This window comes from Pristiophorus japonicus, chromosome 8 (genome assembly GCF_044704955.1).
Source record: "Pristiophorus japonicus isolate sPriJap1 chromosome 8, sPriJap1.hap1, whole genome shotgun sequence".
Lineage (NCBI taxonomy): Eukaryota > Metazoa > Chordata > Chondrichthyes > Pristiophoridae > Pristiophorus > Pristiophorus japonicus.
Genome location: NC_091984.1, coordinates 92,444,428 through 92,458,856, shown reverse-complemented (window position 1 = coordinate 92,458,856; position 14,429 = coordinate 92,444,428). Strand labels below are relative to the sequence as shown.

The 14,429-nt window shown below is 50.2% G+C and overlaps 1 protein-coding gene across 9 annotated transcripts in view; it reads left to right on the top strand.

The window, feature by feature from the left end:
- pde4dip (phosphodiesterase 4D interacting protein) overlaps window positions 1–14,429 on the top strand; it is a 310,412-nt gene that overhangs the window by 122,290 nt on the left and 173,693 nt on the right. For 5 of the 9 annotated variants that reach the window (XM_070887092.1, XM_070887091.1, XM_070887090.1 and 2 more), the window contains exon 1: window positions 6,535–8,924. The exons of 2 other annotated variants lie outside the window; for them this stretch is intronic. In XM_070887092.1, the coding sequence (XP_070743193.1) occupies window positions 7,734–8,924 (1,191 nt within the window). In that variant the 5' untranslated portion in view covers window positions 6,535–7,733. Of the gene's footprint in view, window positions 1–6,533; window positions 8,925–14,429 lie in introns of those variants that run through there. 2 more of the 9 variants (XM_070887095.1, XM_070887089.1) reach the window with 1 other exon arrangement.

Here is a 14,429-nt window from a genome sequence, read left to right as displayed (position 1 = left end):
AGAGAGCGACGGCGGGGGTGGGGAGAGAGAGAGGGAGAGAGACTGGGTGGGGGAGAGAGTGAGAGAGAGACTGGGGGGGGAGAGAGAGAGTGACTGGGGGGGGGGGGAGAAGAGAGGGAGAGAGAGACTGGGGGGGGGGTGGAGAGAAGAGAGGGAGAGAGAGACTGGGGTGGGGGGAGAAGAGAGGGAGGGAGAGAGAGACTGGGGGGGGCGAGAGGGAGAGACTGGGGGGGACGAGAGAGAGAGACTGGGGGGGGCGAGAGGGAGAGACTGGGGGGGACGAGAGAGAGAGACTGGGGGGGGGGGAGAGAGAGAGACTGGGGGGGGGGAGAGAGAGAGACTGGGGGGGGGGGAGAGAGAGAGACTGGGGGGGGGGGAGAGAGAGAGACTGGGGGGGGGTGAGAGAGAGAGACTGGGGGGGGTGAGAGAGAGAGACTGGGGGGGGGGGGTGAGAGAGAGAGACTGGGGGGGGGGAGAGAGGGAGACTGGGGGGGGGGGAAGAGAGAGAGACTGGGGGGGAGAGAGAGAGAGACTGGGAGGGGAGAGAGAGACTGGGAGGGGAGAGAGAGAGAGAGGGAGAGAGACTGGGGGGGGGGGGGAGAGGGAGAGAGAGACTGGGTGGGGGAGAGAGTGAGATTCGAGACTGGGGGGAGGGAGAGAGTGACTGGGGTGTGGAGAGAGAGAGAGAAAGACTGGGGGAGGGGTGGAGAAGAGAGGGAGAGAGAGTGTGGGGGGGGGGGAGGGGGAGAGAGGGAGAGAGCGACGGGGGGGGAGAGGGAGAGCGCGACGGAGGGGGAGAGAGGGAGAGAGCGACGGCGGGGGCGGGGAGAGAGAGAGGGAGAGAGACTGGGGGGGTGGGTGGAAGAGAGGCTAGGGGGGGGAGAGGGAGAGAGAGACTGGGTGGGGGAGAGAGACTGGGGGGGGAGAGAGAGTGACTGGGGGGGGGAGAAGAGAGGGAGAGAGAGACTGGGGGGGAAGAGAAGAGAGGGAGAGAGGACTGGGGTGGGGGGGAGAAGAGAGGGAGGGAGAGAGAGACTGGGAGGGGCGAGAGGGAGAGAGAGACTGGGGGGGAGAGAGAGAGAGACTGGGGGGGACTGGGGGGGGAGAGAGAGAGAGACTTTGGGGGGGGGGGAAGAGAGAGAGACTGGGGGGGGGGAGAGAGAGAGACTGGGGGGGGGAGAGAGAGAGAGACTGGGGGGGGGGAGAGAGAGAGAGACTGGGGGGGGGTGAGAGAGAGAGACTGGGGGGGGAGAGAGGGAGACTGGGGGGGAAGAGAGGGAGACTGGGGGGGTGAGAGAGAGAGACTGGGGGGGGAGAGAGAGACTGGGGGGGAGAAAGAGACTGGGGGGAGAGAGAGAGACTGGGGGGGGGGGGAGAGAGAGAGACTGGGGGGGAGAGAGAGACTGGGGGGGAGAGAGAGAGAGAGACTGGGGGGGGGGGAAAGAGAGGTAGAGAGAGACTGGGGGGGGGGAAGAGAGGTAGAGAGAGACTGGGGGGGGAAGAGAGGGAGAGAGGGACTGGGGGGGGGGAGAGAGGGAGAGAGAGACTGGGGGGGGAGAGAGGGAGACTGGGGGGAAGGAAGGTAGAGAGAAACTGGGGTGGGGGGGGGAGAGGGAGAGAGAGACTGGAGTGGTGGGGAGAGGGAGACTGGGGGGACTGGAGGGGTGGGGAGAGGGAGACTGGGGGAAACTGGAGGGGGGGAGAGGGAGACTGGGGGGACTGGGGGGGGGAGAGGGAGAGAGAGACTGGGGGGGAGAGGGAGGGAGAGAGAGAGAGAGAGAGAGAGAGAGAGAGAGAGAGAGACTGAGACTGGGGGGAGAGGAGGGAGAGAGAGAGAGAGACTGGGGGTGGGGGGGGAGAGGGAGAGAGAGAGACTGGGGGTGGGGGGGAGAGGGAGAGAGAGACTGAGGGTGGGGGGGAAGAGGGAGAGAGAGACTGGGGGTGGGGGGGGAGAGAGGGAGACTGGAGGTGGGGGGGAGAGAAGGAGACTGGGGGTCAGGGGGGCAGAGAGGGAGACTGGGGGTGGGGGGGTAGAGGGAGAGAGAGACTGGGGGTGGGGGGGATGGAGGGAGAGAGAGACTGGGGGTGGGGGGGATGGAGGGAGAGAGAGACTGGGGGTGGGGGGGATGGAGGGAGAGAGAGACTGGAAGTGGGGGGGAGAGGAGGAGAGAGAGAGTGGGGGGGACAGGGGGAGAGAGAGACTGGGGGTGGGGGAGAGAGAGACTGGGGGTGGGGGGGGAGAGAGACTAGGGGTGGGGGGGGGAGAGAGACTGGGGGTGGGGGGGGAGAGAGACTGGGGGTGGGGGGGGAGAGAGACTGGGGGTGGGGGGGGGGAGAGAGACTGGGGGTGGGGGGGGGAGAGAGACTGGGGGTGGGGGGGGGGAGAGGGACTTGGGGTGGGGGGGGAGAGGGAGAGAGAGACTGGGGGTGGGGGGGGAGGGGGAGAGAGACACTGGGGGTGGGGGGGAGAGGGAGAGAGAGACTGGGGGTGGGGGAGAGAGGGAGAGAGAGACAGGGGGTGGGGGGGAGAGAGGGAGAGAGAGACTGGGGTTGGGGGGGGAGAGAGAGACTGGGGGTGGGGGGGGAGAGGGAGAGAGAGACTGGGGGTGGGTGGGGGAGAGGGAGACTGGGGGTGGGGAGGGAGAGAGAGACTGGGGGTGGGGAGGGAGAGAGGCTGGGGGGGGGGGCGGGGGAAACATAGAAACATAGAAAATAGGTGCTGGAGCAGGCCATTCAGCCCTTCTAGCCTGCACCGCCATTCAATGAGTTCATGGCTGAACATGAAACTTCAGTACCCCCTTCCTGCTTTCACGCCATACCCCTTGATCCCCCGAGTAGTAAGGACTTCATCTAACTCCCTTTTGAATATATTTAGTGAATTGGCCTCAACTACTTTCTGTGGTAGAGAATTCCACAGGTTCACCACTCTCTGGGTGAAGAAGTTTCTCCTCATCTCGGTCCGAAATGGCTTACCCCTTATCCTTAGACTGTGACCCCTGGTTCTGGACTTCCCCAACATTGGGAACATTCTTCCTGCATCCAACCTGTCCAAACCCGTCAGAATTTTAAACGTTTCTCACTCTTCTGAACTCCAGTGAATACAAGCCCAGTTGATCCAGTCTTTCTTGATAGGTCAATCCCACCATCCCGGGAATCAGTCTGGTGAATCTTCGCTGCACTCCCTCAATAGCAAGAATGTCCTTCCTCAAGTTAGGAGACCAAAACTGTACACAATACTCCAGGTGTGCCCTCACCAAGGCCCTGTACAACTGTAGCAACACCTCCCTGCCCCTGTACTCAAATCCCCTTGCTATGAAGGCCAACATGCCATTTGCTTTCTTAACCGCCTGCTGTACCTGCATGCCAACCTTCAATGACTGATGTACCATGACACCCAGGTCTCGTTGCACCTTCCCTTTTCCTAATCTGTCACCATTCAGATAATAGTCTGTCTCTCTGTTTTATCCACCAAAGTGGATAACCTCACATTTATCCACATTATACTTCATCTGCCACGCATTTGCCCACTCACCTAACCTATCCAAGTCACTCTGCAGCCTCATAGCATCCTCCTCGCAGCTCACACTGCCACCCAACTTAGTGTCATCCGCAAATTTGGAGATACTACATTTAATCCCCTCGTCTAAATCATTAATGTACAATGTAAACAGCTGGGGCCCCAGCACAGAACCTTGCGGTACCCCACTAGTCACTGCCTGCCATTCTGAAAAGTACCCATTTACTCCAACTCTTTGCTTCCTGTCTGCCAACCAGTTCTCAATCCACGTCAGCACACTACCCCCAATCCCATGTGCTTTAACTTTGCACATTAATCTCCTGTGTGGGACCTTGTCGAAAGCCATCTGAAAGTCCAAATATACCACATCAACTGGGGGAGAGGGAGAAAGAGGCTGAGAGGAGGGGAGAGAGTGGGAGAGGGAGAGAGAGGCTGGGGGAGAGGCTGGTATGGGGGGGGCGGGGGTGGGGGAGAGGCTGGGGTGGGGGGGCGAGGGAGAGGCTGGGGTGAGGGAGAGAGAGGCTGGAGGGGCGGAGAGAGAGAGGCTGGGGGAGGTGGGGGGAGAGAGAGGCTGGGGGAGGTGGGGGGAGAGAGAGGCTGGGGGAGGTGGGGGGAGAGAGAGGCTGGGGGAGGTGGGGGGAGAGAGAGGAGAGGGAGAGGGAGGTGGGGGGAGAGGAGAGGAGAGGGAGAGGCTGGCGGGAGAGGGAGAGAGACTGGGGGAGCGGGTGGGGGAGAGATTGGGGGTGGGTGGGTGGGGAGAGAGAGAGAGAGAGAGAGACTGGGGGAGCGGGTGGGAGAGAGAGAGAGAGAGACACTGGGGGAGCGGGTGGCAGAGAGCCTGGGGAGAGAGAGAGAGACTGGAAGAGAGACTGGGGGAGGGGGAAGAGAGAGAATGAGAGGCTGGGGGGAGAGAGAGGTTGGGGAAAGAGATTCACACACAGGGGCGCGGGGGGGAGGAATCAGAGGGGTGAAAGGGAACTCAGGAAAGACGATCATGTTTTTCCGAACCCCTACAAGGGACATCATTGGAATGGGTGATATCCAGAAGTCACGACACTGTCACTATTAATTTCATACCTAATAAACCTGTTAACAATCCGTACACAATGTCTGCCCCATCTATGGTGTGTGGGGTAGGGGAGGATGCACTTGCACTGGGGTACGGGACTTTGGCTGGGGGAGGCATACACTTGGACTGGGGTAAGGCACTTCGGCTGGGGGAGGGATGTACTTGGGCTGGGACACAGGACTTTGGTTGGCCTTTTCTGTCTTCTGTGGAGCTCTGTCCTCTGTCGCTTTAGGAAGTCAAACTGGATCGAGTTACAATTTGCAAAGTCAGTGAGACCTTGGGATGGGCAGTTCCAGTGATACATTCCTGTGAAACTTCAGGGTGGGGATTATCCTCCAAGGGGACCAATTAGAAAAAAAGGGTGTAGCATGTTGGCCATTTTGGCAGTACAAATAAACGCATCCTAAAAAAAAAACTCAAGGTAAACAATATAAAAGCTACACAATAATGATGAGCCCATATAAAACCTTAATTCGAGTTCTGGGGGTCCACACAACAGGAAGGATATTGGGGCTTTAGAAGGAATAAACACAGATTAATTGTATTTCCTCATACCAGGCAGCATCCCAAAGACTACAAAAATGGGGCGTTTGTAATTAAAACAGTGTAGATGAAAGGACAATATGATAAGAGCAGAAGGATTTGGGGATACAGGTTCATAACACATTAAAGGAAGCACCTCTCAGGTTGGCAAATTTGGGGGGAAAATTCAAACTTGAGCCCCCTTTTGATATATTCTAATAAAGCATTCAATGCAAAACATTCAACTAGATCTCTGACACTTGCATGTCACCTGGTCCTTGGCTCAGTGGTAGCACTCTTGTCTTTGAGTCAGATGGTCATGTGTACAAGTCCAACTCTGGTGACTTGAGCAAGTAATCTAGACTGACATTTTAGTGCAGTACTGAGGGATTGTCTTTCGGAAGAGACTTAAATTAAGGTCCCATCTGCACCCTTAGGTGGACATTTTTTTTAAATCACATGGCACTATTCAAATAAGAGTAGATGAGGTGTCCTGGCCAATCTTTATTCCCTCAACCACCATCACTAAAACAATTATCTGGTTATTTATCTTAGTGCTGTTTGTGGGATTTTGCCGCGTGCAAATTAGCTGCTGTATTTCTCTACAACAGTGACTGCACTTCAAAAGTACTTATGGCTGCAAAGTATTTTATAATGTCCTGAAAGGCGCTATATAATTGCAGTTTTTTCCCCTTTTTGTTCAGCATCAACAATTTTAAATTCGCAACAATATTTGTAACTCTTATTAAAAAAGGTTGTGTTGTAACTTTTTATGGATTATTGGATCATATCTCTATGTTGTTTGGATTTGAACCTCTTCACTTAAAACCGGAACTTAGGGGCATTCATTCAAACTGGTGTTACCTTTTTAAGGATGAGAGACAAGAGATCAGTTGTATTTTTAAAGTGACTGCAACGTCAACCGTTGGGGATTGCCCGACAAAGTGCGCCAACCTCGCACAACGCCACCTATTAAAGCAAACGTATTTGCAATGCTGATAGGGCTCGAAACAAGAATGTTTTCATAATATTCGGTCTCTTATTCACGATAAATGGAAATAATTTTATGTATGAAGTTTTTTTTAATGTAAAGTGTTCTTCCGCCGGATAGCAGGGGTCAGAGTCGATAATGCAGTAGGCTGCATTGGCAGACGGTGCTTGAACCCGCAGGTGATGCATGACACCGAGCCAGAGAAAGACATGTTAGTCGCGCTACCGTACCGGGAAGAGAATCGTACCACAACACAGACGGGGTGCGAAAGAAGATGGATGGCTTCCTTTAAGACGGCTTCGGAATTCGCATTCCTCCGGGAAACTTCGGAGAATTGAATGTCACCGTGTAAAATTATTTTGTTGTAAATGGCAGCGCAGTGTGTAACGTTGCATTGAGCTTAAGACGCGCAGAGTGGGGCGGGTCCCCCCCCTAACCAGCACATGGTTTGACCCAGCTCCCTGAAACACTGAGTCAGTTTCAGCTACATTGTTGCCACATCACTGCCGGGTTAGATGGTTGCAAGAGGTAGCTTCCCGTCCCGATGACATTGTCTTCAGGAAACCCACATAACGGGACGTGATTTAATCAAATTCTAATACCAGCATAGAGGATCAGTCTGTCCCGTTACTCGTCAAGTGCCGCTTTGTTTGATACGCAAGGGGCGGTTCCGCTGGTCTGATATTAAATTCCTCTCCCCTCCACCTCTGACTGGGAGCTGCAAAGACAAGAGGATAATGACAGTGTGATCGTCTGCCCTCGGTCGTGACATGGTTCCTTTTCTGGCCGAAGTTGCTGGAACAAATGAAGAGTTATTCTCACACCAAATGCAGCGTTCCAATCGGCAAGGGGATATTCCTGAAATGCATCAAGAATAAAGCGGGCTGGTGTGCAGTCGGCGGCCCCGGGGATTTTTTATAGACCACAATGACACTAACTGGCTTTGCCGTAAACCATCGGCATACTCCATGAATTCAAATACCTTAGGGGATAGGGGCGAAATACTATCTCTCGGAAATGTACAAACCACCGCTCGCTTTTTGATTCACCTGTAATTGCAGTTAATTTAATGGGGGTTGCGTTTACCTGGAGACAAAAGAAAACATGGACCACTCAATTATATGAGTTGTGCTGATTTTTTTAATTTATATTTTATTGCAGAGTATTTATGTTTATGAAAGATCATTTTTAAAGCCGTGATATTTATATCGAGTTGTGAGGTGGCGCTTCCGTCCTACGCCCTGAGATGGTTCCGGATAGCGCCTGAACCGCTATTAAATAGATCTGAATTGGCGCCAGGGAGAGAACCATTAACCGAAGTGAGAGTGACTGACAACCCGGAATCAAAACGGAACTCAGCCGTAGGCCTCTGGAAAGGAGCTCGCGTAAATTCGGTGCTTTGATTCCAAGCACTGATTGTAGGCTGACTTCCTGCTGGCCTGTTATTTGAAGCTTTAGTGCTGAAACATTATTTACTGTTGATATAAACTCGCTGCCCTTTTACTTATTATTGAGAAACAGGTCAAGGCCCACAGTGCAGGATAGATGAAGGTTGTGACATTTCTATTTAAATTTTAGCATTATGTCAGGTTGACCGTGTGCATTTTAATCACTCTTCGTACACAATCAACTCCATGCTGGACACCAGAATGAAGGAGGTTTGCAGGATCTGTGCCCGAGAGCTGTGTGGTAACCAGCGGCGATGGATCTTTCACACGGCTTCCAAACTGAATCTACAGGTCATCCTATCCCACATACTGGGCAAAGAGGTGTCCCGAGATGGGAAGGCAGAGTTTGCTTGCAGCAAATGCGCTTTCATGTTAGACCGTATCTACAGGTTTGATACTGTCATTGCAAGGATCGAAGCACTGTCTATTGAACGTTTGCAGAAGCTGCTTGTAGAGAAGGATCGGATCAAGCACTGCATAGCTAGTCTTTATCGTAAAACCAATGAGGAGCCAAACACTGACAGCAAGGGCGAGGACATCACAGTGGACGTCTCCAACCTACCCGATGCCCGGTACCATGCCCTGTTGCAGGATGACTTTGTCTATTCCGGATTTGAATCATGGACAGAACATGGGGAGGAAGCTGTGGAAACTCACAGCTGCCAGACTTCAGAGACCTCGAGCTACAAATCCCGGAAGTGTCGCAGCTGTTCAGCCTTACGGGTGAACGACGCAGACTATGAGGCGGTTTGCAGAGTCCCCCGGAAGGTGGCGAAGACTGTTTCTTGCGATCCATCCAGCAGGTGTGGAAGTAGTGTGATGGGAAGCATAACTGCTGAGGAAGGACTCGCAATGCCAGTCATACATGAGGCTATGTCCATTGGACAGTGTGATTCAAGGACTTCTGTCTATGCCGACTCTCTGGATAAAATGTCTCCAGCCTCTTCTGTCGAATCTCTTGGTGCAGCAGTGGAACCCTGTCCTGCACCCATCAGAGAAGTGGCACAAGCAGAAAAAGGTGCCAAAGATGACAAAAGTCCCAAATCGGACATTTCCGATGGCCAAGCAACCCATCCTTTGTTGTACAGCCAAAAGCTGGACTTTGTACTTACCTTAGTGAGGAATGTTGAATACAGGCCTGTTCAGAGCCCAAAAGGCAGCAAGTTGCCAATTCCGGTCAGGCCCATTCCTTTGGGCTCGCAGTCAAGTGGCAGTTTGGACGATGGGATCTCCAGATCTCATCTGCAGAATAATGGTTATCAATTCGCCAGCAGATACATAGAATCTTCCAGGATGCACCAGAACTTTGATGATATGGCAGATCTTGAGGACCTCCTGCAGGACATGCTTGATGAATATATTCCAATTCGCACCCAGGTACTTCAAGTGTGACTGTCTAGACTATTATTCCCTCGTTGTCTTCCTGTTACTGCTAGGGCCCATTTGCAGCAGTCAAACGCATAAGAGCTCCCAGCATTTCAAGACCAATCTCTGAGTAACAGTTGAGCATTTTAAAATTGTTGCTCAGCTTTTCTCTTCAACCATCCACCCACAACCTCCGCCCCCCCCCCCCCCCAGCATAAATAATTATGTTTGATAAGTCGCTCTAGTTGTGAAAGCTAGGGCTTTTCATTATAATGTTTTGCATCTCAGCAGTAGTAATTAAAGTTTCTGCCATGTGTAAATGGCCCAATGAAAGATACTGATTGACACAGATAAATAGATGGCACAGTGTAAGCAGGATTGTGGAGTATTTAATGAATCCTGGGAATTCCTAATGCTTTGTTGATTTGTTGCTGCACTGCTATTCCTCTTCAATGTGTGTTTGGTTGGACTTGAAAGGTGTGAGCCTCCAGCTATGTAACAGTTACAGACCTAAGAATATTAGAGGGAGTGCACAGGAGTAACATGGAGATTGGTGTAAATGCAGTGTCCAACATCAAGTGTTGCCTTATTTTAGTTACCTAGCATGAATTTGGAGATCTGTCGCATAAAATTTCCTTTTGAAATACATATATCTTTGGTGTTCCGTATCCATAAAAAAAAATTGTGCTCATCAAGATGCAGAATGTCAGTGTTGGAGCATGGAAGACTTTCCATTGCAGACTAGGCTCGGTTTTAACTCCTGGGCGGGAATGCAGCAAAGCAAACTTAAGTGGATCGTTGGGCCTCGACAAGGGAATTGCGGTCTAGTGAGAGGAGGAGGCCCAAGACTTCCTTGTGGAGCCCCGGAGGAGCACTCCTGGCTCACCAAGGAACCAAATAAAATTTTAAAAGCAACTTGCTGGGCCTCTCCTGATCCTGGCTGCTGTTCCCAGCAGGTTTAGCCTGGCAGGGATGTCGGAACTGCTCCGGCCTCGGGTTTAAAACGCAGATCAGGCCCCAATTACATCATTGGAACCTGATCATATTTAAAGTGCATTCCACTGGCTTGGGGCGGGTGTCCTTGCCACCTGCAAAGTCCCTCGCTCCATTTTAATTGCCCTCTCTCCTGGTTTGTGCCTGTCTCTATTAAAATCGAGACCCAAGAGTCAGCATCATATAGTCCCAGGTCAGGTGTAACAAAGCTAGATGCAGCTTAAAGCTCCCTCTGCTCTGCCCAAATAATGCGCCTCAGCTCTAACCTCAGAAGAGTATCCCCTGTGCACCAAAGTGTAACTTTATCTATTTTCCACATCCGTCTTTCTGAGTGAGATTGCTAATTCATGTCAGTTTTGCACTGTGGGTCATGCACTCTAGGAAATGGATTGAGACTACCCAAACTCATTTCACATACGACTTTTACAACCAGTGGACACAAAACACTTTCCTACCATCAGACTGGCTTAGATTTGAACCTATGTATCCAAGGTGATGGGCAGAGTCTAACCCACTGCGTCCCCCCGTTTCCACAGTGTCCCTTTAAAAATGTTTGAATATAACACATTTTTGATTACTTTCTGCCCTTGTAATTCTTCTTTCTATACCTCCAACGGCACATGTATCACTCCGAACAGAGAGGACGGACAGGAAATCGCTTCTCAAGCCTCAGCTGTCATTAATCAGGGCCAGGGGATGGAGGGGAGTGCTGGAAAAAACAGCATGGGTCAGCTTGGTCTTCAGATTGACCTCACTGCCTCCCTTTGTGAATGTATCTCATCTGCTGGGAGCACAAAAATGACAGATCAGTGATTGAATTTTTTATCTTAACATACTGCTGTAAAAGCATGTGGTGAGACATTCACCGTTGAAATTGATCATCCCAAATCACTTGTCCCGTAATTTTTTGTGTGTGTGTCTGTGAACCGGGAAATGTTAGCTGAGTGTTGGCATCGAGAAATCCCAGATTTGGTATAGTCTAGAGAGCAAAGCACCATCGACTTTGTCCAAATAATATGTTTCCCCACCCCAATCATCCTTCTGTCATCAGTAATCACTCAAAATCTTAAAATAAAAACAGAAAATGCAGCTTTGTTGATATTAACACGTGTTAATGCTCGAAGGCCGAATGGCCTACTCCTGCACCTATTTTCTATGTTTCTATGTTTTCTATATTGCACCTTTAATGTAAAACACATCCCAAAGCGCTTCAGAGGATGATTGGGATAGATTCACAAACCTGGAAGTAAAATTGTTTCACTTGACTGCTTGTCCTGCTCATCAACATTCATCTGTTCTATCAAGAATACTTCATAGAAACATAAAAAATAGGTGCAGGAGTACGCCATTCGGCCCTTCGAGCCTGCACCACCATTCAATAAGATCATGGCTGGTCATTCCCTCAGTACCCCTTTCCCGCTTTCACTTTAAGGAGCATTATACAGTTAAACTTCTTTCGTAATGCTCCTCAGCCATCAGCTCATAAAATAGAATGTAAAGATGTGCTGATTTCAGACGGTGGTTAATGGCGTCTGGGATTATTTTGAAAAAATAGGGTCAATTCATGGATCCCCTGCCCACAGTAGGGAGCTGTACTTCAGAGCATGGGTCGGAGACAAAGCTACAACACTGTAGTGCAGATTCTCTTGACAGGTGCCCCTCCTAATGTTATTTTTCCTTTAGAGGATACCCATTCTTTCCCATGTTGTTCGACCATTTGGTCATGGGATCTTCATCTCTGGGTCAGACGGTCACCTCTGGTGACCTCATAGTGAGGCCTGGCAGTAACATTGAGCACTGCATTTACATTCTAGCACTCCAGCTTCTGGGGGCAGTCTGATTCTGGCAGCACCACCCCAATATAAATGATGCGGTGATCATGGCTTTAGTTACCTCGAGAGGCGGTTCCAACTTCCATGGTGACAGCAAGGCTAGAATGGAACTTTTAGTGTTGGTGTTTGGTGCTTTTTTGGGAAGGTTTGGAGCAAGGAACTTAAATTTTGAAATTACTACTCTTTAGCAACTGCACTTGTGCAGTCTTCCACACTAACAGTTATTTCAGTGTTGTGCTTTGTTTGATGTGTGCTTGGAGACACACACATTACGTAGAAAACAATTCATATTGTTAGATGTAACAAGGGTTTCCTTATTTCAGGGATGGAAGAGCGCAGCTGAAACATTGGCCCTGAAATTCCGATGTCCCGGGTCCGTACGAAGTTTTTACAGACTTGGGAAGGCATTGGAAAAGCCGGTTTTCAGCGCGCAATGCGCATGCACTGAAAACAGGCTTTTCCGATCTGTCAAGTTTCTTGCTTGACAGATCTCGCGCATATCGGGAGCGAGGACATTTGCAGGGCAAGATTTCCGATATTTACGAATGTCTTGCCCTGCAAATGTCCTTTAAAATCTTGTGCCTGAAAAAGCAGGCATATAGCTTAGTTTTACAGGCGCAAGTGATTAAAAATACACACACATTTTAAAATAAAGTTATAAAAACACATTTTATTTTTAAAAACCCTCCCCACTACGGTAAGTTTATTTTAAGGCTTAATTAAAAAAAACTTTTTAAAAAAGTCAGGAACATTTTTTTTATAAGAACTTTAATTTAAATGAAAAATATGTAGTTTATTTTCTATTTTTTTATTGTGTTTTGGGTGTTTGCGAGGGGGGCGGTGTTCTCATTCATAGTAATAGGAGTTCCGAACTTACGGAACTCCTATTACTAGGAATGAGAAAATATACTAACCTGATTGGCTGCTGTCTCCAGCTCCCGGCCTGCGCACGTCCCCACGTGCACGCGCTACGATGCGCAGTCACCAGACGTCTCAAGCTCGGAAGTTCGAACGGGCGCAGCAGCAACAGGAAAGTGCGCATCTTTTTTCCCCTATTTCACTCCTTTGCCCGCAGGAAGACCTCAATCGGAACTTCAGGCCCAATGTGTTTTGTTACAAAAATTACACTGATTTTCAGCCGATCATTTACATAGTCCTGTTCAGTACTGTATCTAGGGTTGCACAAGATTACAAATGGGTTAAGATAAAGAAGTCTCTTCAGCCTATTTGATCTCACCCCACTAGGATACCAACCTTACCATTTGCCATTACAGAAACTAGTCACTTTTTAAGTGAGTTTAGTGTCCAATACGAGGACAACAAAGCCTGCACGAGGTCTGTTTACGCAGCATCCTGAACTTGTAATCAGTAACTCACTGAGTGCTGTGGGTACTGGTTCACAGACCAGCAACTGCCCATATCAATCAATCAATCAATCAACATGTGCAGAAAGAAATCAAGTCAAACTTGTTAAACTCGTTATATATGAAACAATTGTTATCTTGCTATATGTTATATAACAATGGATACCCCAGGAGTGATTATGATAGTAATTTAATCTAATCAAGAGGCCCAGATGATATAAACTCATGTGAGCAATATTTAAGTTGGTGTAGATCAAACTTTGGGACCCAGGTTTAGATTATACCATTGTAATCACTCTGGTGTCTCTCGTTCTTAAAACAATTTAATTCACACCAATCTCTACTCTGGGGCTGGGAAATTCCTGCTTGCGATAATTTTAGCAAAAAAGTTTTATACACGAACACAATTAAATTATCAACAAATAATTTCACTCCCTTGGTTCCACTGAGTTTTATTTTCTTAATTTTCACCTGAAGATAAATATACATATGTATTATCTCTGGTTGTAATTTTATTTGGGGGGAGAAATATTTAGGATTTTATTGTCAGTTAAGGCAGCAATTGTGGGCTCCATGTCACTAATGTATCGCAGGAGGAATAATGATTGTGATAGCAACACTGCAAATTTATACAGAAATCATCAAATATGGTCAATTCTGGGAAACACCTATTTATCTACATAAAACTTGTACAGATAGTCAAATTTATATGTCTAGCACAGATCTATAATGCATGCCATGTCTCATAACCCAATTCTGATGAAAGTTCATCCACTTGAAACATTGGGTCCAAGTTTCCACAAGAAAAAAAACGGGCGCCCCTCCGAGCTGGGCGCCCGTTTTTCGCGCCTAAAACGGCGCCTAAAAAAATCCTCGGTATTCTCCACCTACTTGCAGGTCCTCTGGCCCTCGGCGCAGCCAGCACGAGCTGTGGGGGGGGCGGAGCCAGGTCCCGGCGCTGAAAACAGTGCCGGGACCTCTGCACATGCGCGCTACAGTCGGCACGCAAGTGCAGTAGCTCCAGGCGCCGAACTGTGTGGGAGGGGCCCGAAGCATGCAGCCCCTAGCCCTGGCCCAATGGCCTCACTGGGGCTGCGTGAATGAGGCTCCTCCCACGGCCAGCTCCTGCTCCCCGCCCGACCAGACCCGACACTCGCTCCCCCCCCGCCCCGACCAGACACCCGCTTCCACCCGACACCCGCTCCCCCTCCCCGCCCCGACCCGACCCGAGACCTGCTCTCCCCCCCCCCCCCGACCCGACCCGAGACCCGCTCCCCCCCCCCCCCCCGACCCGAGACCCGACACCCCCCGACCCGACCCAAGACCCG